At 44.9% G+C, this 24093-nt stretch overlaps 1 protein-coding gene across 1 annotated transcript in view; it reads left to right on the top strand.

Moving 5' to 3' along the window:
- LOC120999335 (oocyte zinc finger protein XlCOF7.1-like) overlaps positions 1 to 24093 on the top strand; it is a 49428-nt gene that overhangs the window by 8404 nt on the left and 16931 nt on the right. The window contains exons 5-6 of the mRNA XM_040430203.1: positions 12515 to 12609; positions 14289 to 14391. Of these exons, the coding sequence (XP_040286137.1) occupies positions 12515 to 12609; positions 14289 to 14391 (198 nt within the window). The remainder of the gene's footprint in view (positions 1 to 12514; positions 12610 to 14288; positions 14392 to 24093) is intronic.

The following is a 24093-nucleotide window of genomic DNA, read 5'->3' as shown; positions in this document are numbered from 1 at the left end:
CTCTGGGAGTGTGGGCAGTCTGTTTGAGAAGCTGCAAGCCTAGGAGCTCTGAGAGCTGTCGCTTTTCTATCTAACTACTGAACTGTAAGTTGCTCGGGGCGTGGCCTAGCGGAGTATGTGAGTGGACGTGCAGCACAGAGCTCCTCTGCTACCTCGGCCATTTATCCGGATAAACTCCTGAATTAAGTTGATTTTTAGGTATACCCTATCAGTAGAACTGCGGAGGATTCATTTGCGCTGGTGTGAAGGCGAAATCCGAGCACCATGACCCGCAAAAAAGAGCAGAAAAGTTTGGAGAAGGAGAGCCAAGATGGCGCTGGCGCCACTCCGGGACGCTCGGGCCGCGTCATGGATCTCCAGAAAGGTGCGGCAGCTAAGCTAGAGAAATATGCCCGGCTGTCATCTGAGACCCCTGTGAAAGACACCCAGAGAAGGCCTGCAACTAAAGGTGGGCTATCTGAGGAGGACTCTGATATTGAGGGACCTGATCCTGGAGACACTGTGGCGGCAAGGTCTAGCCGTTTTGACACCCTGGCTAGTGTGAGTGACTCCCTAGCCTCAGCAGCACATGATTCCGATACAGAGGAACCTACCTTGAGGGATGTCATGAAGGCTATATCCAGGTGCGGCAGGTCGCTCAACACCCTTACCATGCAGGTGGGGGCCATTAAGGAGGATGTCTCCATAGTAAGACACGATATGCGGAAGTTAGCAGACCGCACGACTGCCCTGGAAGGTCGGATGGGTGAAATGGAGGATACCGTGACACCTCTGAATGCAAACATGAGGAACTATTCCATGAGACTGGATGCCATTGCTGCTAAGCAGGATGATCTTGAAAACAGATCCCGGCGAAACAATGTGCGTGTGGTGGGGGCACCGGAGAAAGCGGAAGGGGGAAACCCATCTGAATTTTTTGAATCCTGGCTGAGGGACAACTTTGGCGCAGACGTCCTAACCCCTTTATTTGCTGTGGAGAGGGCTCACAGGGTCCCTATGCGTCCGTTACCACCAGGTGCCCCGCCGAGGACAGTTCTGATCAAAATCCTGCATTTTAGAGACCGGGACATTATTCTGAGGAAAGCACGAGATAAGCCAGATCTGTCAGTGGATGGACATAAAGTAGCACTCTTCCCGGATTATTCCCAAGAGGTCCAGAAGCGGAGAGCTAAATTTGCGGATGTGAAGAGGCGTTTAAGGGCGCATGGGGTGTCATACTCAATGATGTACCCGGCCAAGTTGCGTGTAGCTGCAATGGGGAACACGCATTTTTTCGAGGATCCCAAGGAGGCGGCAAGATGGATAGACCGACATGAGAGGCAGTTGGCGGCGGATCATGAGTGACACAAATGTTGAGGAGAGCTGTGGTGTTTACTGAATCAGGTTGTATGATTGATGTGGCCTGGTTTTGTCTGGGTGTGAATGCTCAGAAATGCTGTTAAGCGGGATGTGGATATGTAAATGGAGATTCTGTTGTAATGTCATTGGAAAACATAATGTTAGGGGTATAATCTTCACTTATTCTGGTCTCACTTATGTCTGTCCGAGGAGCAAGGAGAGGGGAGGTTCTGTGCACACGTTTAGTGTGCTGATTGTATAGTAATTGTATACCCACGTTCTGTTATATCGGGTAGGAACTACTCCTGTCTATCTGAGACAAAAGAAGAGAGTTTAGACACTCGTCTGCCTTTAATAGCGGGTGTTGTGTTTTCTTCCCACAGGCCTTTTATAGGTGATATAGTGGGGCCCGTTATAGAGGTGGCCGCAGTGTTAAGTACTAACGTTTACAATGTTGGGGGGGTATTTTTCAGGGAGGGGGGGAGGGAGGAGGTTATGTTTTATTTGAATGCACACACTGTATATGAACGTAAAGGTATTGGTCTACTGACTGTATGTAATATGAGCTACTGCGGTATAGGCTCACCGGGTGCTAGAAACCTAATAGATATATTTGTGTACTTCCTGATATCTAAGTATGGCGGGGAGGGTTAATGTGCTCAGTTGGAATGTGCGCGGGGTTAAGGATGTTATAAAAAGACGAGCAGTTATGGATTGTTTGAATCAGCATCAGCCGTTGGTTTGCTGCATGCAGGAGACTCATCTCACCTCTGACCAGATTCATCTGCTTACTCCTAAGTGGGCAGGACATTGCTATCATTCCACTTTTTCGTCCTATGCAAGGGGGGTGAGTCTCCTGATACACAGATCAATTGCATTCTCTTGCATCACTAAAAAAGTAGACAAAGAGGGGAGGTACGTGTGTTTACATTGTGTGATATATGCAACTACCTGTATTCTGGTGGGTGTGTATATCCCGCCGCCGTATTCACCTGGGGTGCTTAGAGAAATATTGCAATTTATAGCGGATATGCCTGACGCTCCTGTATTATTAATGGGGGACTTTAATAATGTTATTGATTATATCTTGGATAGGATGGGGGTGGGTCAAGCTTCCCATACAAATGGAATGTCTCCTTTTGGAGTCTTGATGCAGGAGGCTATGATGTTAGATTTTTGGAGGCTAAAGAATCAATCTGTGAAACAATTCTCTTGTTGTTCAAGTACTTATAATTCATTATCTAGGATCGACCTCATTGTTGGAAATGCACTTATGGGGCAGTATATGGGAGTCATACAATATCTGCCGCGCAGGGTCTCAGACCACTCACCGGTGGTAGCGGCGCTGGACTTTAGTGCATCACGTAAACGTGGTAGTGGGGGTTGGAAGTTTAATCCTTACTGGCTGCCTCTCCTGCCGGATGCTGGGGGAATTAGTGTAAAACTGGTAGAGTTTTTCCAAATTAATCTTCCGTCCGCGTCTAGATTGGTAGTATGGGAGACTATGAAGGCATTCTTGAGGGGTCTGCTCATTGCAGAAGTTAATAAAAAGAAATCTGAGTCTAGAGCGCGCACGCAGAAGTTAATTGCGGAATTGGAAGGAGCAGAAGCAGAATATATTTTGAGACCGCAGGAGGAGACTAGGGATAAATTGAAGGAAGCCCAGCAGAAATTAAATGACCGGTTATTAGAACAAGCAAAAAATAAACGTTTTTTCCAGAAGCAGTCCTTCTATGAGGAAGGGGAGAGGGCAGGTAGACTTTTGGCATTGGTATCTAAGGCTCAGTTGCAGTCTACATACATTGCGGCCCTAAGAGACATGCATGGTGTTGTCCAGAAAGAACCGCCTAATTTGCTCCAGGTCATGCACTCATTTTATTCTACACTTTATAAATCACGGCTGAGTGTTTTAGACACAGATATCGATCTTTTTCTGCAACCCCTGAAATTAGGCACTTTATCAAATGAACATAGGGCGCAGTTGGATGGCCCAATTACCATTCAGGAGTTGGAAATCGCATTAAAAACAATGTCCAATAATAAAGCCCCAGGTAGGGACGGCCTGCCGGCTGAGGTATACAAGCGATATTCTGACATTTTGCTTCCCCAGTTGCTGGAGGTCTGTAATGAGGCTAAGCGGCGGGGACGGCTCCCTGAATCCATGAATGAAGCAGTCATTGTTCTCTTGCCTAAACCAGGTAAAGATATACTTGAAGCTGAATCCTACAGACCCATTTCTTTACTCCCAGTTGATGTTAAACTTTTAGCAAAGGTGTTAGCGAATCGTCTGAACTCAGTGATAACTACTCTAATATGTCAAGATCAAGCAGGTTTTATGCCAAATATGTCAACAGCGGTTAATATCAGGCGTCTGTTTCTGAATATTCAAGCAGCACATGTCCACACCTCGACCGCGGCGGTCGCATCTCTTGATGCGGCCAAAGCGTTTGACAGTGTGGAATGGCGCTATTTATGGTTAGTGCTCAAGAAAATGGGTTTTGGAGCCGAATTTATTTCTTGGGTTCAACTGTTATATGCATGTCCTAGAGCGACTGTGAGGGTTAATGGCGATTTGTCTGACCCATTTATGCTTTTTAGAGGTACGAGACAGGGGTGTCCACTGTCGCCGTTACTTTTTGCGGTGGCAGTGGAGCCCCTGGCAGAGGCATTGAGAATGTCAGTTACGGTCAAAGGTCTCCAATACGGACATAGAACAGAAAAAGTGGCGTTATACGCTGATGATTTGCTTCTATTCATGGATGATTGGAGGACTTCTCTTCCTGCTGCGATGGAAATCACTAATCGATTTGGGACCATGTCAGGATTAGTCATCAATTGGTCAAAATCCGCCCTACTACCCCTAGATAGTGAGAGTACTAGGCCCTTATCTGATACAGGAGGGTTGCAAGTAGTGTCATCCCTAAAATACTTAGGAGTGTGGGTTACTACGAATCTGAATGATTATGAGCGTTTGAACTTAGTACCAATGCTAGGTGAATTCCGGATGAAGATAAAGGCCTGGAGCAAATTACCTTTGTCAGTCATTGGTCGAGCCAACCTCTTGAAAATGATACTAATGCCAAAACTCCTATATCTCCTTCATAATGCGCCGGTTTGGATTCCGCTAAGGTTCTTTCATACTATAAATGCAATTTTCAGAGATTTGATTTGGAGGGGAGGTGTGCCGAGGATTAAACTTTCAACCCTGCAGAGACTTAAAACACAGGGAGGTTTGGCGGTGCCAGATCCATGGTCCTACTATATTGCAGCCCAGTGTCACGGAACCATGAACCAGACGTACAACAAGAGATAAGTGAAAATAAGAAGGCTTTATTGAAAATAAAGCTGTAAAGAAAAAGTCCAAACGGATGGTGAAACCGAAGCAGAGTCTTTGAGAGGCCAGGGGTCAGGAACCAGAAGGGTAGTCAGACGAAGCCAGGATCAGGAACCAGCAGGGTAGTCAGACGAGGCCAGGATCAGGAACCAGCAGGGTAGTCAGACAAAGCCAGGATCAGGAACCAGAAGCAGCAGCAGTCTTAGAAGCATGTGAACACAGGAGGACCAAGCAAGGAACTGAAGCCACAGACCTCCTATATATATGAGCTAGGCATCCAGCTCCTCCCAGTGGGAAGGAGGAGCCGCAGGGTGGAAGGCTACAAGAAACCCAGAAACCAAGATGGCCGCCAGCACATGTCAAACGAAGGAGAACAGCAAGAAGGTAAGACCATGACAGTACCTCCCCCTCAAGGGCCCCTCCTCCGCGGAGCAAAAAACGGTTTCTGAGGGAAGCGTGCGTGGAAGGCTCGGAGCAAGGCAGGAGCATGGACATCTGCGGAGGGAACCCAGGAACGCTCCTCTGGACCATAACCACGCCAATGGACCAAAAACTGCACCCGACCGCGGACCAGGCGTGAGTCCAGGATATTGCTCACCTCATACTCCTCACGATTGCCCACTCGGACCGGACGAGGCCGAGGAACCGAGGAAGTGAAACGATTACACACCAGTGGCTTCAACAGGGAGACATGAAACACGTTAGAGATCCGCATGCCAGGAGGAAGCGCAAGGGCATAGGCTACCGGGTTTACCCTGCGAAGCACTCGGAAGGGACCAACAAAGCGAGGCGCCAGCTTGGGAGTGGGCACTCGAAGGTTGAGGTTGCGGGTGGACAACCATACACGGTCTCCGACCTGGTAGGAAGGAGCAGGCGCTCGTCTGCGATCAGCCTGGAGTCTCTGGCGCTGCGCAGAGGCCTCAAGGGACTTCTGGATCTGTACCCAAGAAGCACGTAGGACGGAAAGGTGATCCTCCACAGCCGGAATATCCTGGGGAGAGAATACCTCCGGTAACACGGCAGGTTGGAACCCATAATTGGCCATGAAGGGAGACGTCCCAGAGGAAGAGTTCACCGCCGTGTTCCTGGCAAACTCGGCCCAAGGCAGGAGGTCAACCAATTGTCTTGGTGATCGGAGACATAGCAACGAAGGAATTGCTCCAAGGCCTGATTGGATCGTTCTGCGGCCCCATTGGACTGAGGGTGGTAGGCCGAAGAGAAGGAGAGATGAATCCCCAACTGGGAGCAAAAGGCGCGCCAGAACCTGGACACAAACTGACTCCCCCGATCCGACACAATCTCCTTGGGCAAACCGTGCAACCGGAAGACCTCCCTGGCAAAAATCGTGGCCAACTCTTGTGCAGAGGGTAACTTCTTGAGAGGAACACAGTGGCACATTTTGGAAAACCGATCCACAATCATGAGAATGACCGTATGGCCTCGGGATGCAGGGAGGTCCACAATGAAATCCATCCCCAGGTGTGACCATGGGCGCTCCCCGGTGGCTATGGGTTGCAGAAGGCCCAACGGAAGGTGCCGAGGGGACTTACTCTGGGCACAAACGGAGCATGCCGCTACATATGCGGCGATGTCGGAACGTAGGGAAGGCCACCAGAACAGACGTGAAACAGCCCAGGACAGCTGATTCTTTCCAGGATGCCCCGCGGTCTTGGAGTTATGGTAGGTTCGCAACAACCGAGTGCGCAACTCCTCAGGCACAAAACATCTGCCGTTGGGTCTCCCAGAGGGAGCACCAGATTGAGCCGCCAAAATCTGCTCACCCAGGGGAGAGGTCAGGCTGGTGCGAATGGCGGCCAGGATCTGATTCGGAGGTATGACCGAAGTCGGAATCGACTCCTCCCTGGACAGCTCGGAGTACTGCCGTGATAGGGCATCCGCCCTGATGTTCTTGGAACCGGGTAGGTAGGAGACCACGTAATTAAAACGTGACAAGAACAGAGCCCATCTGGCCTGACGTGGTGTCAATCTCTTGGCCTCAGAAAGGTAGGTCAGATTCTTATGGTCCGTCAGGATGAGAACCGGAACCACCGAACCCTCGAGCAAGTGCCTCCATTCTTTAAGGGCCTGCACGATGGCCAATAACTCCCTGTCACCAATCTGATAGTTGCACTCCGCGGAAGACAGTTTCCGGGAGAAAAACCCACAAGGAAGCAGAGGACCCTCTGGTGTTCTACGCTGAGACAGAAGGGCGCCTACTCCCGTCTCAGACGCGTCCACCTCGAGGACAAAGGGCAACCCAGGGTTGGGATGCGACAGAATCGGAGCCGACACAAAAGCGGACTTTAGGGCCTCAAAAGCTCGGATGGCCTCGAGCGGCCAGACCTGGGAATTACTGCCCTTCCTGGTCAGATCCGTGAGAGGCTTGGCCAGCATGGAAAAGTCCCTGATGAACTTCCGATAATAATTGGCGAAGCCCAAAAAGCGCTGCAGGGAACGAAGACCACTGGGCTGGGGCCACTGTAAGACAGCCGAAACCTTCTCAGGATCCATGGAGAACCCCTCAGCGGAAATGATGTAACCTAAGAAGGTTACCTGGGATCGGTGAAATTCGCATTTCTCAAGCTTACCGAACAGCTTGTTCTCTCGTAACCGTTGCAACACTCGTCTGACATCCAGAATGTGGGCCTCCATGGATTCAGAATATACCAAGATGTCATCCAAATAGACCACCACACACTGCTGCAACAGGTCACGGAAAACATCGTTGATGAATTCCTGAAAGACTGCGGGCGCATTGCACAACCCAAAGGGCATAACCAAGGATTCATAATGACCGGTCCTGGTGTTAAACGCGGTCTTCCACTCATCGCCCGCCTTGATCCTTACCAGGTTATATGCCGCCCTCAGGTCGAGTTTGGTAAAGACCGTGGCCCCTTTAAGGCGATCGAACAGCTCGGAAATCAAGGGTATCGGGTAAGCGTTCTTGATCGTGATGCGATTGAGACCCCTGTAATCGATGCAAGGCCTCAACTCACCGCCCTTCTTTTTCACAAAGAAAAATCCAGCCCCTGCCGGGGACGAGGATTTGCGAATGTGTCCGCGTGAAAGCGCCTCCCTCACGTACTCCTCCATGGCCTCATTCTCCGCTACCGACAGTGGATAGACTTTGCCACGAGGAGGAACGGCACCAGGTGGTAACTCTATGGCACAATCGTATGGGCGGTGCGGAGGTAGGGCAACCGCGCGCACCTTATCGAATACATCCCGGTACTCCTCGTATTCAGGAGGCAACAGAGAGTCCGAGGAAGTACACAGCAACTTGACAGACCCATGGATGCAACTAGCCCCACACTGCGGTGACCACGAGAGGATCTCGGCCGATCTCCAATCGAAAGTCGGATTATGCTTCTGGAGCCAGGGGTACCCCAAGACTACCGAGTAGTGTGGAGACGAAATAACCTGGAGGCAGACCGACTCTCTGTGAACGGCACCAATGGCTATCCCCACTGGAAGGGTCTCATGAGTCACGTGTGGCGGCAGAAGGGGTCTGCCGTCTATCGCCTCAAGAGCCAGCGGGGAACCTCGAGCCTGCAGAGGAATGGAATTGGCGGCAGCGAACACACTATCAATGAACAAACCACCAGCACCAGAGTCCACCAACGCCTGGGTCGTTACCGAGCCCCCGACCCAGGAGAGGACAACAGTGATCAGTGGTTTGTCAACACGGGAAACCGGGGACGAGGAGACTCCACCCAAGATCTGCCCCCGACAGGATCTCAGGTGCGAGCGTTTTCCCGGACGGTTCGGACATGCCAACCGAAAATGCCCACCGAGACCACAGTACATGCATCGGCCCTCGCGTCTCCGGAGTACCCTCTCCCCCTCGGACAGGCGAGCAAACCCCAGCTGCATGGGTTCACCCCCAGACAAGTCATCCCCAGGAGGCGTGGGAGGAGAGGGAGGCACGGGTGGGACAGCAAACGTAGGCACCAATCTGTTAGAAGACCTCCGCAGGCTCTCCTTAAAGGAAGGTCTCTCCCTGAGTCTGGTGTCAATCAGAATCAGGAAAGAAATAAGAGACTCGAGCTCCACTGGTAGGTCCTTAGCTGCAACCTCATCCTTCAAGGCATCCGAGAGACCATGAGAGAAAGCAGCGACCAGAGCCTCATTATTCCAGCCCACCTCTGCTGCCAGGGTACGAAACTCAATGGCGTATTCAGCTACGGATCGTGAACCCTGTCTGATGGACATAAGGAGCTTCGCAGCAGAGGCAGCACGAGCCGGCACATCGAATACCTTCCGAAGAGAAGCAACAAAACCGGAAAACTCGGCAACCACCGGATTGTTGTTCTCCCATAAAGGGCTGGCCCAGGCCAAGGCCTTGTCCGAGAGCAGCGAGATCAAGAAGCCCACCTTTGATCTCTCAGTAGGAAAGGCATGTGGCAGCAACTCGAAATAAATGCCCACCTGGTTAAGGAAACCTCGGCACTGAGTTGGCTCTCCCCCAAAGCGCTGTGGAAGAGGGGCAGAACCGGTCATACCCCGAAACACCGCAGGCGCAACAACAGGTGTCGGGGTAGACTCTGGCGCAACAACCGGAGCGGCAGTAGGAGCGACAACCGACCCATCGGCAACGGGAGCGAAATGAGCCGTGCGTTCAAGCAGGGTTAGCAACGCCACAGCGAACCAACCCAACAGGTGATCCTGCTGATCAAGTCTGGCAACTAGCATGGGTAGCGAGGATGGCCCTGTACCGTCAGAATTCATGGCTTGGTCCTAATGTCACGGAACCATGAACCAGACGTACAACAAGAGATAAGTGAAAATAAGAAGGCTTTATTGAAAATAAAGCTGTAAAGAAAAAGTCCAAACGGATGGTGAAACCGAAGCAGAGTCTTTGAGAGGCCAGGGGTCAGGAACCAGAAGGGTAGTCAGACGAAGCCAGGATCAGGAACCAGCAGGGTAGTCAGACGAAGCCAGGATCAGGAACCAGCAGGGTAGTCAGACGAAGCCAGGATCAGGAACCAGAAGCAGCAGCAGTCTTAGAAGCATGTGAACACAGGAGGACCAAGCAAGGAACTGAAGCCACAGACCTCCTATATATATGAGCTAGGCATCCAGCTCCTCCCAGTGGGAAGGAGGAGCCGCAGGGTGGAAGGCTACAAGAAACCCAGAAACCAAGATGGCCGCCAGCACATGTCAAACGAAGGAGAACAGCAAGAAGGTAAGACCATGACACCCAGTTACAGCATCTTAGGGGATGGGGAGATGAGTCTAGACTGAATAGCTCAGGCCGTATTACTCAGCATTTAACATTACGCACTTGCTTATTGTCTGCTTTGGAGGATGGATCTTTTCGTTCCCATGGCGCTCAATACCCTGTGTTATCCATGATACATAAAATATGGTGGAAAGCTAAAGAGAAATTGAATATTTCGGGGTATATTACACACACGCCTATATGGCCAAACCATTTATATCCTGAATTGGATAAGGTTAGTGGAGTACAGCAGTGGAGTCAATATGGGCTGAATAAGATGGCTCAACTGTTTATGGGTGGGGCACTGAAAGGTTTTGAAGTGTTAAGGCAGGAGTTCAACATCCCCCATAGGTGTTTCTATGTATATCTACAGTTACGACATGCTATTCAGACCCAAGAAAAGAGGGGAAAGATACGGCAGGCAGCTAGATGTGTTATCAATGAATATACTGCACGAGCAGGGACCACTGGTGGGGTGATTTCCCTCTATTACAGCACGCTCAGGGAGGAAATTGATAAATCCAATCCATTACAGCTGTATGACAAATGGAAAAAGGATATTGAGGGCTTGACGGAGGAGAATTGGGAGAAGACACTCAAGGATTTGCCAACATTGTCACTGAGCGAATCTTCTAGGATTTCTCAATTGTATCTCCTACATAGGGTTTATAGAACACCTACATTACTGTTAAAAATGGGCTATAGGAATGATGATAAGTGTCCGCGTTGTAATGTATCGGGTGCAAACTTGATCCATTTAATGTGGAACTGCCCACGGTTAAGGAGGTATTGGGTGGAGGTGCTGGAATTCATCAATAGAGTCTTTCAGGTGGATTTGGAGGTTAACCCGTTAATTTGTTTAATGGGCCTTGTGGAAGTGCCTAGGACTATGGGGAAAAGGAAAATGGCTATTAAGAGAGTACTGTACCAGGCAAGAAAGTGTATAGCATTTCACTGGATAGATGAGATGGCGCCCACCAGCCAAGAAGTAGTGAATAGGGTACATGCATTGATTAAATTGGAGGAATATGTTTACTTGAAAAGGGATTCGAAAAAAAAATTTGAAGCAGTTTGGTCTTCATGGATCTCATATTATGAGCTGTCTTAGAGATGACTGTATACTTTGAATGGAATGAAAGGTTTAAAGGATAATTGATATGGTTGAATGGTAGACTGTTGGATGATGATTGATATTCAAATGCTTACGTCATAGAGTTATGTGTGGATAATAGGAATCTATGAAGTTATATGGTCCGCCCCAGAAGATTAAACGGTGATGCCTTAAAAAAGAATACCATGAACTTACATTTATGGACCATACCTGAACTCTTCTTTCAAGTGACTGTGCTTTGGGAAAGGGGGATGGGATGGGGGGAGGAGGGGGGAGGGGTTATAGTTGTGTATTTGTTTAATGCACTTTCTTGTAAAACCAAAATAAAAATTACTTGATCAAAAAAAAGAACTGTAAGTTGCTCTGTTTTCCCCTTGAAAACGCTCTTTGTGTTTTGTGTTATGAGTGTAGCTAGAGCTGCCGAGTGAGATAGGCAGGAGCCAGACGGCTATTGTTTGTTTTGGTTTTGTTTGTTTTTTTGAACAACTTACAAAATAAACTAGCAACAGTCTGACGCACAAGCTACAAAGGTGTCAGTATTCCTGTTTCTCCCCATAACAGTTCACACCCCCATATTATCTGCCGGTATTTGTAAACTAGTAAAGACTCTTCGAATATTGATGGATGTGGATTTTTGGGGCATGAATCCAGTCTGGTCTGGATTAATAACAGATAGTATTACTTTGGAGAGGCGCGTAGCCAGGACCTTAGCCAGTATCTTGACATCCGTGGACAGCAGTGGAATAGGTGTATAAGAGTCTGGCAGTTTCAGATCTTTTCCCGGTTTGGGGAGGGCCACTATCAGTGCTTCTTGCATTGATTCAGGTAAGTAGCCTACCTCAGGGGAATAATTAAACACTGCCATCAATTCAGGAAGTAGTGTGTCCACGAGATCTTTATATATCTCAACAGGGAGATTATCCAGTCCCGGGGCCTTATCATTAGCCATGGATCTCACTGCCTGTTCTAATTCCTCTAATTGTAAGGGGGCATCCAGAAGCATTACAATCCTCATGTGACAGCCGAGGGAGATCCGTCCCTTGCCCAATATCAGACCTTAGATCCGACCCCCATTAGATTGACCTCATAGACCCCCATATCAGACCTCAGATCAGATCACCTGTAGACCTCCATGTCAGAGCCCCATATTTGACCTTAAATAAATTAACTTACCTTTCCTGCTCCGCCACTACTATCCAGGTCCAGCAGTCTCTTCTGCAGCCGCTGTACCTGTTCTTCTTTAGGCATGCGTACAGCGTCAGTTCATAGTGCCCACATTACAAAGTCTGGCACTGGCCAGAAAAGACCTGGGAGGAGGAGTGCTCCTCCTACCTTTTGCAGACTAGTGAACACTTCAATAATGGAAGCACTCACTAGTATTCGCTTTATAAGACGGTAATCTGCATTGCGCCACTGGCAAGGGGGTCCCCCTGGTTTAGGGGACCGGTCGGAATTTGCGACCCCTATTGCTACATCACTGGAATTAAGTCACTTTATGTCTTTCCTACAGTTAAAGAAGAGAGAACAACACTGGAGAGATGTCCCAGCCCTCTTCTTCTACAGGATGGTTCAGAAGAACATCAAAATGTTCCATATGATGATCAGGTAGATAGAAATAAGGTCTCATGAAAGGTTTCCTATGATCTGTAGAAGTGCTGTGAAGATCTTGTATTCAGTCTTGTTTTATAAACCAGTATTATATGTTTTATCCTTGTATAATGAGAAAGGTAGAGATGGCAGGATTACAGCTAACTATAGACCTTGCATGCCATCTGGATCTTCTCACAGTTTTCTGGTCGGTAGAGACTGCTGGTTGGAATAAGGAACCAGCTAGATGCTTAAAAAAAGGAGACCTGCAGATATTTTTGGGTCAGATAGTGAAACATGGCACACGTGAATCCACTTTGTCTTGTGAACAGATTCGACTTGGTTGTTGTCCAAAGGATGTTATATAAGTGGACCTCCCTTCCCTTCCCCCGATCTTCACCCTTTACCCCTAGTACAGAGATCTGGACTATGCTACAAGGGAACCACTAGGCTGCTCCACTTGAAGTAGTTTCTGTGCAAGGTATTGCTTACCCACAGGGTCAGGACAGGCAGAATACACGCAGTCCAATAAACAGTCCTTTGTCAGGGCATGCAGCTCAGGGTCAGAATGGAGATCAGGCAAGGGTCAGGTTAGGCAGCAAGTGGTCTTTGTATGAAACTAGCATATAGAACCTATGGATCTTCCCATGGCTTGTAGAAATTTGAGTTCTTGCATGTGCAGTGACTGGGCAGCAGGGGCGCGAGTGGGTGTAGTACTCTGGTCCTGGGGTTCTCCTGTCTGATGGTGGTCAAGGTGCTCTTGATATTTTATGGTGCAAGGCAAGGTCCCAGTTGTCATGATGCCAGCACCTTGAGGTGCAAATGTAATGTAAGAAATAAAGAGTCCAGGTTAACATAAAAAAAATCTTCACTAAAGATTATGTTTCTGGTACATTAATCACAGGTTCAGCATGCATGGACCAGCAGATGTTTCACAAGCATAATTTCCACAGATTTCACACATCTTACAGCTGCGATCTTAGTTAACAGGCAGAATAGATTCTTGAGAGCATTTTTCCTAATTACCGCACTTCTCTAGCTGACTGATACACATAAGCTTCCAGGCACGGGGTGTATAATTTACTTCTGGCAACAAACAGGGCGGTTCACCCTAACGGCAGGCAAACTCTTATGCTCCATTCTTTGAACAGGTTGCTGTACTTACAGTACACTTCCACAGGATCCACTTTGGGATTTGGAGATTCTCACAGTGGGCCAAACTGTAATTTGGTATGCTAAGGCAAACTCCTGAACGTGGAATACTTAAGTCCTTTTAGACAAGTTACCTCTACCGGACTTGCGCTACAACACTCTTACATCTGGCCTGCTTTTGGTAGTTGTTCCTTTTTGCTTCGGGGTTCCAGGGGTGGCTAGCGTGTCAGCTTCACATATCTGTGCTTTCATCTAGCGGTGGCTGTGAGATATGTTATCTCAGATCAGCAGAAATATACATCATCTTACATACATGACAAGATAAATGTATGTTTGCACTTTGCAGTGTCATGCGACTTCTAGGAGCAGAAGGCCTGCCCACCAGCTGGAACGAGAGGAGCTGTAGGCACAGATTAACACCATAACAGATAACTCTGCTGTCATTTCATTACTTTGTGTCATTGTAATAATCTTTTCTGGTCACATCAAACATTCCACTCGACTTCTCCATCAGTCTGCTGACTTTTACCATTTCTGTTTCACAGCTTTTAAATCTGGGTTATGATCTGAACAATATTAAGGCTGAAGATACATATGTGAGGAGTAATGAGCAGATCATAGAGGACATTCCCACCGATAACCACCCAGGTGAGTAGTAACGACTACATAAAGCAGAGAAGACTCACAGATTCTGCTCCTTCACTGGCTACTGATTACTTATTGTATAGTCAGGTAGTGGTGGCAGTTTGGGGGTCACATATTGTACTTTCCGACAGGTTTTCTTTTACTGGCACACAATTGTTACCGATACCGGGTGTCTCCACAGTTTCTTTTTTTTCCTAACGAATGGATGTGCAAGCACATACATTAAAGTTTGTTTAACACTGACCCCGAGATCTTCTTCAACCTGACCACATCCAACAAGCCTCAAAACACCTACCCAAAGAATAGTTTTGGGAGTGCTTTACAGCCGCTGGACCAGAGCCACTCCACCCAATTGAGGGTGAAATATATGTGACTGTGTTATGCCAGTGGTTGTGTAACTACTGTGTCAACCAATAGATTTAGCTTTGGGGTAAACCTAAGGGCATTATCCTTCTCCCTTTGTAGTTGAGGCAGAATCATGGCCCCAGTCAATGTCTGAGAAATTTAAATGTTCCATTATGATCACTGTACCAGACCGTGCAGCCCTATCTATTTAGTTATACAGCTGAATTTCTATCTCCTCTGTGAAGTTAGGGGGTATCTCTTTGTAGTTCCACCCAGAAGGTTTTAACATCCTCACCCACAATTGCCTCTTTTACACCCGACTTCATATCACTCCTGACATACAGGCACATGCCACTGCCTTTTCCATTGGCCTTGTGTTTCCTAAAGAGTGTAAAACCCTTAATAGTAGCAGCCCAGTCGTATGAAGAATCTCAGCCGCACCAACTACATCCATGTGCTCTTCTAGTACCAAAGCCTCCAGTTCCCCCATTCTGCTTGCTAGACTGGCATTTGTGAACATATATTTTATGTTACATGAAGCAATGAAGATAAGGAAATCTACAAGATTAGGCAGAGAGAGGCCAAGCAAGTTATAAGAACTTCTAAAGCGCAGGCAGAAGAAAAACTAGCTCAGTCTATGAAAAAAGGGGATAAGACATTCTTCAGATATATAAATGAAAAAAGGAAATTAAAACAAGGAATAACTAAATTAAAAACAAAGGACGGAAGGTATGTAGAAGAGAATAAAGGGCTAGCCGACTGCCTTAATGAATACTTCTGTTCAGTTTTTACAAAAGAAAAAGGAGAAGGACCTCCACTAGAAAGAATGACTATTAAATCGTTTGATGCATGTATCTTTACAGAGGAAGATGTTCTAAGTTTGCTGTCTAAGGTGAAGACAGATAAGTCACAGGGGCCTGATGAGATACACCCAAAATTATTAAAAGAGCTTAGTGGTGAGCTGGCAAAACCATTAACAGATTTATTTAACCAATCATTAGTAACAGGAGTCGTCCCGGAAGATTGGAAATTGGCAAATGTCGTGCCCATTCACAAGAAAGGTAGTAGGGAGGAATCGAGCAACTATAGACCAGTGAGTCTGACATCAATAGTAGGCAAATTAATGGAAACCCTATTAAAGGATAGGATTGTGGAACATCTAAAATCCCATGGATTGCAAGATGAAAAACAACATGGGTTTACTTCAGGGAGATCATGTCAAACAAATCTTATAGATTTTTTTGACTGGGTGAATAAAATAATAGACGGTGGAGGTGCAGTAGACATCGCATATCTAGATTTTAGTAAGGCTTTTGACACTGTCCCACATAGAAGACTTATCAATAAACTGCAGTCATTGAGCATGGACTCCCATATTGTTGAGTGGATTAGGCAGTGGCTGAGTGACAGACAACAGAGGGTTGTAGTCAATGGAGAACATTCAAAACAAGGTAATGTTACCAGTGGGGTTCCACAGGGATCTGTACTGGGACCGATTTTGTTTAATATCTTCATAAGTGATATTGCAAAAGGCCTCGCTGGTAAGGTTTGTCTTTTTGCTGATGACACAAAGATATGTAACAGGGTTGATGTTCCTGGAGGGAAACGCCAAATGGAAAAGGATTTAGGAAAACTAGAAGAATGGTCAGAACTCTGGAAACTGAAATTTAATGTGGATAAGTGCAAGATAATGCACCTGGGGCGTAAAAACCCAAGGGCAGAATATAGAATATTTGACACAGTCCTGACCTCAGTATCTGAGGAAAGGGATTTAGGAGTAATTATTTCAGAAGACTTAAAGGTGGGAAGACAATGTAATAGAGCAGCACGAAATGCCAGCAGAATGCTTGGATGTATAGGGAGAGGTATAAGCAGTAGAAAGAGTGAAGTGCTTATGCCGCTGTACAGAACACTGGTGAGACCTCACTTGGAGTATTGTGCGCAGTACTGGAGGCCATATCTCCAGAAGGATATAGATACTCTAGAGAGAGTTCAGAGAAGAGCTACTAAACTAGTACATGGATTGCAGGATAAAACTTACCAGGAAAGGTTAAAGGACCTTAATATGTATAGCTTGGAAGAAAGAAGAGACAGAGGGGATATGATAGAAACTTTTAAATACATAAAGGGAATCAACTCGGTAAAGGAAGAGAGCATATTTAAAAGAAGAAAAACTACCACAAGAGGACACAGTTTTAAATTAGAGGGGCAAAGGTTTAAAAGTAATATAAGGAAGTATTACTTTACTGAGAGAGTAGTGGATGCATGGAATAGCCTTCCTGCAGAAGTGGTAGCTGCAAATACAGTGAAGGGGTTTAAGCATGCATGGGATAGGCATAAGGCCATCCTTCATATAAGATAGGGCCGGGGGCTATCCATAGTATTCAGTATATTGGGCAGACTAGATGGGCCAAATGGTTCTTATCTGCCGACACATTCTATGTTTCTATGTTTCTATGTTTAATTTCCCAAATTCACCTGCCAGAGAGTGAATATTGAGATTTTTTTTTTGGGTGTCTTGTTTTATATTGCTGGTTTGTAACAGGTTAATTTCCATGAAAATAAATCAGCAGCGCTCACCACTTGCACATAATTGTGGACCTTTATTGCAATAAAATATCCATACAAGTCAGGTATGTGGGCAACATCACTGAGTGGTGACAGCTGTTTCGTGCAGTCTGTGCTTCGTCATGTCATCAGCAGCTGTTTTTAATGGGTTTACAGTTATGACCAGTCACCTCCCTCACTAACCTCAGCCCCCCCATTAAAAGGTCCTCCAGCCGTCTTAACCATTTTTACCCAGCGCAGCTGCACCCTCCCCATTAAGGTGCGGCCTGTGCCCACTGTAGAGCCTGTAGCCAACAAAGGGAATGCCAGCATGGGATGGAGCATGTAGGCAGGGTGGCCAGAGTATGCGTCTGGCAGGCACGCACCTGCCACATCTGGCAGAGACAGCAACGAGGCAGGAGATGATGGGGATATGACAGGTGAGACAGCGGGAGGTATGGAAGAAGGCCCAGGTTTAACAGTATCCCCTTCCTTATGCCTCCCCCTTTGAGAAGAAGAGGAGCATCAATGTTTTCTCAGGTTCTCAGGATCTCTTTTCAGGACCGTATCCTTTCTAGTCAACTAAATAGAATGTTTTAACTCAGAATTTTTTGTCCAGATTGTCCTTGATCTCATATCCATCATCCTTGGTAACTGAAGAAGGTTTCTCAGAGGCACCTTTACAGAATCTGTTAAATACAGCAGGCTTGAGTAATGAAACATGGAAAGAGTTAGGAATATGAAGAGATGCTAGCAGTGTGAGTTTGTAGCACACAGGGTTAATCTTCTTTATGACAGGAAAGGGACCGAGGAAGCGAGGAGCCAAGGTATAAGATGGAAGTTTGAGACGAATGTTCTTAGAGGAGAGCCATACCTTGTCTCCAGGTGAGAATTGAGAAGGATTCCTGCATCTCTTATCCGCGTTTCTCTTCATCTGACCCATGGCTTTTTTTGAGAGAGTTCCTGCTATTCAATCAGAATTCTTCAACAGAGGCATCTGCGGCTGGTACCCCAGAGGAAGCGGACACTGGAAGAGCAATATTAGGGTGGCGAAAAAATGGAGATTTACCTGTAGCATCACTGACTTGATTATTGTGTGAATATTCAGCCCAGGACAGGGGGACGACCCAGTCATCTTGATGGGCATTAGTGAAGTGCCGCAAGAATCCAGTGAGAATTTGATTGACTCGCTTCACTTGTCCATTAATTGAGGATGATAGGCTGAAGAAAAATCTAATGTGACATCCAGTAGTTTGCATAATGCTCTCCGAAAAAGAGAAGTGAATTGGACACCCCTATCAGAAATGATGTGGAGAGGAAATCCATGTAATCTGAAGATATGGAGCAGGAACAGTTCAGCCAAACGAGGAGCAGAAGGTAGACCAGATGGAGGTATGAGCAGAGGTCGCAATAATGCCTGTACAAGCGCCATAGACGCCTGTTCAGGCCATTTTAATCCCTGGAAAAAGACTCATGCATAATTTTACGCCTGGTCTTTTTCTAGTCAGGAGCTCTGTATCAGAAGCTGCCAGGTCCGGCACACATGAAGCCCCTCTCCGGAGAAGCTCCGCCCCTCACGGACATCTCTTTCTCACCAGGAGCAGCTTCAGAGTCTGGACTAAACACTACATTGTGGTTACAGGACCTGTGGTGATGTCACAGTCATGTGATCAGCCATGTGTGTGGGAGGAGTTAGGATAACACAGGATCTGTGTAGGACTGTGCTGGTGGAGAATGCAGAGGTACTTTATGTATGAAAGGTGTGTATAAAGCAGGGCAATGTCAGTGTAACCAGTCTATTGTATAGCTTTATGTGTGTGCACACAGTAGTTCCATCTGTGTAATGGACATGTAGCAGAGCTCTGTGTGCAATGTGTATATAGTAAACTATCTGTGTAGTGAACATGTGGTAGAGCTGTGTCTGTAATATGTATATAATATGTAATGTCAGGTGGGCGCTGTGTATGGCAGCGTCAGGTGGGCGCTGTGTATGGCAGCGTCAGGTGGGCGCTGTGTATGGCAGCTTCAGGTGGGCCCTGTGTATGGCAGCGTCAGGTGGGCCCTGTGTATGGCAGCGTCAGGTGGGCCCTGTCTATGGCAGCGTCAGGTGGGCCCTGTGTATGGCAGCGTCAGGTGGGCCCTGTGTATGGCAGCGTCAGGTGGGCCCTGTGTATGGCAGCGTCAGGTGGGCCCTGTGTTGTCGGTGGGTAATAATTCAATAAAGAATTATTAATTATGGTCATAAAAATTATTAATCATAAAAAAATTAAATTTATAAAATTTGTCATAAATTCTTAAAATCATGACCTGGTGAATTGTAGACAACCTAATTGATACAATTCACATCTGAGTCCGACTATTTCCTCAGATAAATAAGTTCTTTTTGACGTGAGATGATGTTAATGATAAAATGTAGTTCTGCATTATACAATAATACACAGGTATTATAAAAAATATGCAGATTTATTGGTTACAAGATTATAAACATATATAAGTAAATAAACACAATGATACATGCAAATGAATATATATAGCGTTAATATAAAGCATTACAAGCTTAACAATACATGTGAGTGGAAATAACTTGTCACATTATACACAAGCTATTATTAGGTTAGGATATCAAAATATGAACAGAAGTTATATATATTACTTCTGTTCAGAGAAAACCTCATGATCTCAAGATGGGCATGTCTAATCCTAGACATCAATATAGAATGCTAAATACATTCTGCCCCCCTAACCAACTACACATCACATGACTTCAGGCATGGGCAAATCCATTCAAGGATATAACTTAGAAGAGATAACTGTATCCTTCCGCCCCATCCTGGACTATTTTCAAATATATAACTTTGGTAAGACTATTAAGACAAATAACAGGGATCTAGGATCTTGCTAGACCATATCTTAAATGGAAGGACTTGAAATAAGTCCTTCCTGTGGGAATCCATCCCTTAGCTTGGCGAAGAATGTTCTATTAATATATATATATATATATATATGCAATTATTTAATGCTTTGCTAGATTATGAGTCTAGATTCTTCTGCAGGTAGAATGAAGCCTCACAATATCCTAAGACTACATCTCAATATGGAGATAATCAATTAATTTAATTATTTATTTATTCGCCAATCTAGATGGTATAATTTCACCCACACTATCAAATTAGTCTTAATAAAATGAAATATCATTTTCTGTGTCTCTTACCAAGTCCTAGTAGGAATCTCACTTCTGCTCCTAGGAAAGCTGGGTAGTCCATCATAGCACATCTCATTCTGGCTTTCATCTAGATAGACCTCCACTTCTCCTCTCCTCTCTCTCTCTTTTTTCTCTTTCTTTCTGCCTCCTGTGTATGGCTTATGATCCCAAACTTATCAGTTAGACACACCTTCCTGGTTTGGATCTTTCCAATCATTGTCGGATGGGCGTGACCATTGATAAAAATGTGACATCCTAACCTTACCCATAATGCACTTTTGCTACTGTTGTAATGTCACCTACTGATACCTAGGTGGCACTGCTGTATAAGCTATCTGCATCATAGCATAAAGGGTTAACTTATGTAAGTCTGAATATACATTTTGACCTTAGAAGCTTTAATTCAAAGCTATAGGGATTAATTCTGACACTTGTAGCAATTAGAGACAGACCTCTAGGCGTCTCTTTTGAATGTTTCTCACACTTAATTTATGGCTCGTAAATGGCTTGTTTTCTCACAGAGATATCAGTACCTCCTCTGTCATACCAAAGATGTGATTAATTGTTACAAAACACACATCTTCACAGACACTCTTCTTGAGACAGATATTCCCCTAATGAGAAATATATATATAATATACTGGATACATGTTGTCTTCGTAACATATAACAATATAATATAAACAAATATATATATGTCCTACTGATTGTCTTATGCTAAGGACTAACTAAGGCTCATTAAATGAATACATACATATTATTATATATTTTGCTTCATTAATAAATGCCTAATTGTATAGGTAATTATCACCAGCTGCACAGAGCTTATCTTTACCTCCCGTCATAAATTTAAAAGTAGACAAGGAGAGGCCTCTTCTCAGACTGGTACATTCATGAGAAAAATAACACTGAAGTAGAAACCTTTGTGTGACCTTAATTTGGCCTACTCAAGACATACAAAATTGTAACTATAGTCGAGCATGGCTCTTAGAGGCAATGAACATCCATTTTGACAATAATGAATTAGATTTGAATGCATTTACCTATGAAAAGGCACAACAAATCCCCCCTTTTCAGCATATTCAATTTCGTTATTAGAAGGTTGAATAGGCTGAAATGCAATAAAGGGCTAAATGCTCCAAATCATTATGCATTGGGGAATGCAAGTTTTATCTTGGAATAAATTTATCACAATTTTGTGTGTACTTTTACGACACAAATCTAGCGTACAAACTTTATGATTAGTTTAACTACAAGTGTGTTACGTTCCTTGTAGTAGTGATAAACGTGTCGGTTTATAGAACGCATATTATACAATTGTTTCGTTCTTTTCTTTTATGACCACTGTAGAGAGAAAGACGTTTCGGTCGTTTTCTGGACTTTCTGGAAACGTGTCTCTAGTTAAGATCTTTCTTTGGTCCTCGAAGTAATAGCTTCCTGGCTTGTCAGCAACTTGGCAACTCGAATTAGCAAGCAGTGCTTGGCATCATATCTTCATATCTGCGATCTCGAATACTTTGTCATGTTGCATTGGTGTGATGTACTTTTGCAGCGGCTGTCGAATCTCCTGGGGCTCTGCCCACTTGTCCCTCCTGGATACGTCTTGGATACATCTGGGTTGGCTCCGACTGGACGTCTCTTGCGTCACGGATAACCTTGACCTCAGGTTCTCTTGGTTCCGGATATAAAGACTTTTAGGATTCCGCCATCTGTCCTTCCATCAACACGTGATCCCATCTTGGGCCACCATCTAAGCTTAAGAAAACAACAGACAGTATGAGTAACAACGCAGCAAAACTTTATCAAACATATACCTGCCTATTTTAGGCCTTTGACATATGCCATACTTTAGCCAACAGCAAGTTGAGGACTTTTATATATTTTTTTTTCAAAGAAAAACAAACTACAGGGTACCGTGAATAGATATAACTATTCTTCCTCTGCTAGGCTAATGCAGCCTTAGGTATTATGCTTATTTAGGATAATAACCCAATCAATACTTTGAGACTACCTCGAAACAGAGTAATATATATGCGTCCATATATCTGCATGGAATACAGTGACGACAAGTTAGTCACAATTGATAGACAAACAATATGGTTAGTATAACTGTTCAGTCTATTTTCAGTCATACGATACCATCACCAATCATATGAAATTTATGATGTGTCTCCATCTTCAAATTTTAGATTTTTCAATCTTAGTTCAACTCTTGGCGTTTTTGGCACTGAAATAAAACTCTACACAAACATTATGTTAATGATCCTGTGGAAAAATTTGATTAGTAATCAATATCATTAATCATTTATTGACTTGCTATAATTATTAATTTAATGAAGCTGTTTGCTTCGTTTACTGGACATTCCTATGTCAGCGAAGTATTAAACAACTTTTCTTTTACTCTTTATTCACTTTATGAGATAAAGAATTTACTTTCAATGAAGTTGGGAGAATCTTACTCTTCCTTTTCATTAGGCTGACTTAAGAAATCAGCTCGCAGCGCAGCTCTGCGACCTCTGACCTTTTCACTGACATGTATCTAAACTTAAGGAATGTACTCCTCACCCCTCCCTTAGGAGACTTTTTAAGGCAATTAGGGTTAGTTAACAGAGCTATTTAAATACAGTTTTGCGCTCTTTACTACTAAAACAAATTAGCAGGTTCTAGGTACTCTGCTAAAAAAATAATAATTCACAAACAAATAAAACTAAAAAATCTGAAAAGATTAATCAGAGTGAGATAAAAAAACAATTCCCCCCTTAGGGGATTATCATATCTGCGGCAATGGCAGATTGTACATTAGGATCCTATAAGAAAGCATGGTTACATTAGCATACATAGCAATTAACCTGTTTAAAACTGTTTTCTTATAGATTCTATTTATCAATAACATTGGGTCAGACTTTATGTATAAAGTTCCTCTATTATCCTGTAACGCACTGAGCTACTAAACTCAACCTCCCTGTATATGGGGGTAAATCTCCAACTATGGGAGTTAACTGGCCAGGAATTAATAGGAAGGTTTCTGAGTCAAACAAAGGACTAGAACCGGACCCTGTACCGCATAGGCTAATGAGACCTACATCTGTTCCCTATCTTGGGACAATTTACTATTAATTTCTGGCGATACAAAAACATCAATTATGTTTAGCATAGACAAACAACTCCTGAGTTGATTTACATGTCATGCACTGGTTGCATTCGTGTAATAACACTTTACTGCAACAACTCATCTGCGGTTCTGGTATGGGCTTAACCCCTTCAGTACCAGGACATTCATATTGACTGTATATACCACGCCCTTCTAAGGGTTGTAAACGTGATCTGGCTGTAACATTCTAATGCCAGCAACAATATACATGACAATTTATCATTAATATGTCATCTCATCAATCAATCTCGCTGGGGCCTCCATTTATGTCGGTGGGTAATAATTCAATAAAGAATTATTAATTATGGTCATAAAAATTATTAATCATAAAAAAATTAAATTTATAAAATTTGTCATAAATTCTTAAAATCATGACCTGGTGAATTGTAGACAACCTAATTGATACAATTCACATCTGAGTCCGACTATTTCCTCAGATAAATAAGTTCTTTTTGACGTG

The sequence above is a fragment of the Bufo bufo genome, chromosome 4 (genome assembly GCF_905171765.1).
Source record: "Bufo bufo chromosome 4, aBufBuf1.1, whole genome shotgun sequence".
In the NCBI taxonomy this organism is placed as follows: domain Eukaryota; kingdom Metazoa; phylum Chordata; class Amphibia; order Anura; family Bufonidae; genus Bufo; species Bufo bufo.
Note: the sequence above shows the minus strand (reverse complement) of the source record. Positions and strands in the feature narration are given on the sequence as shown.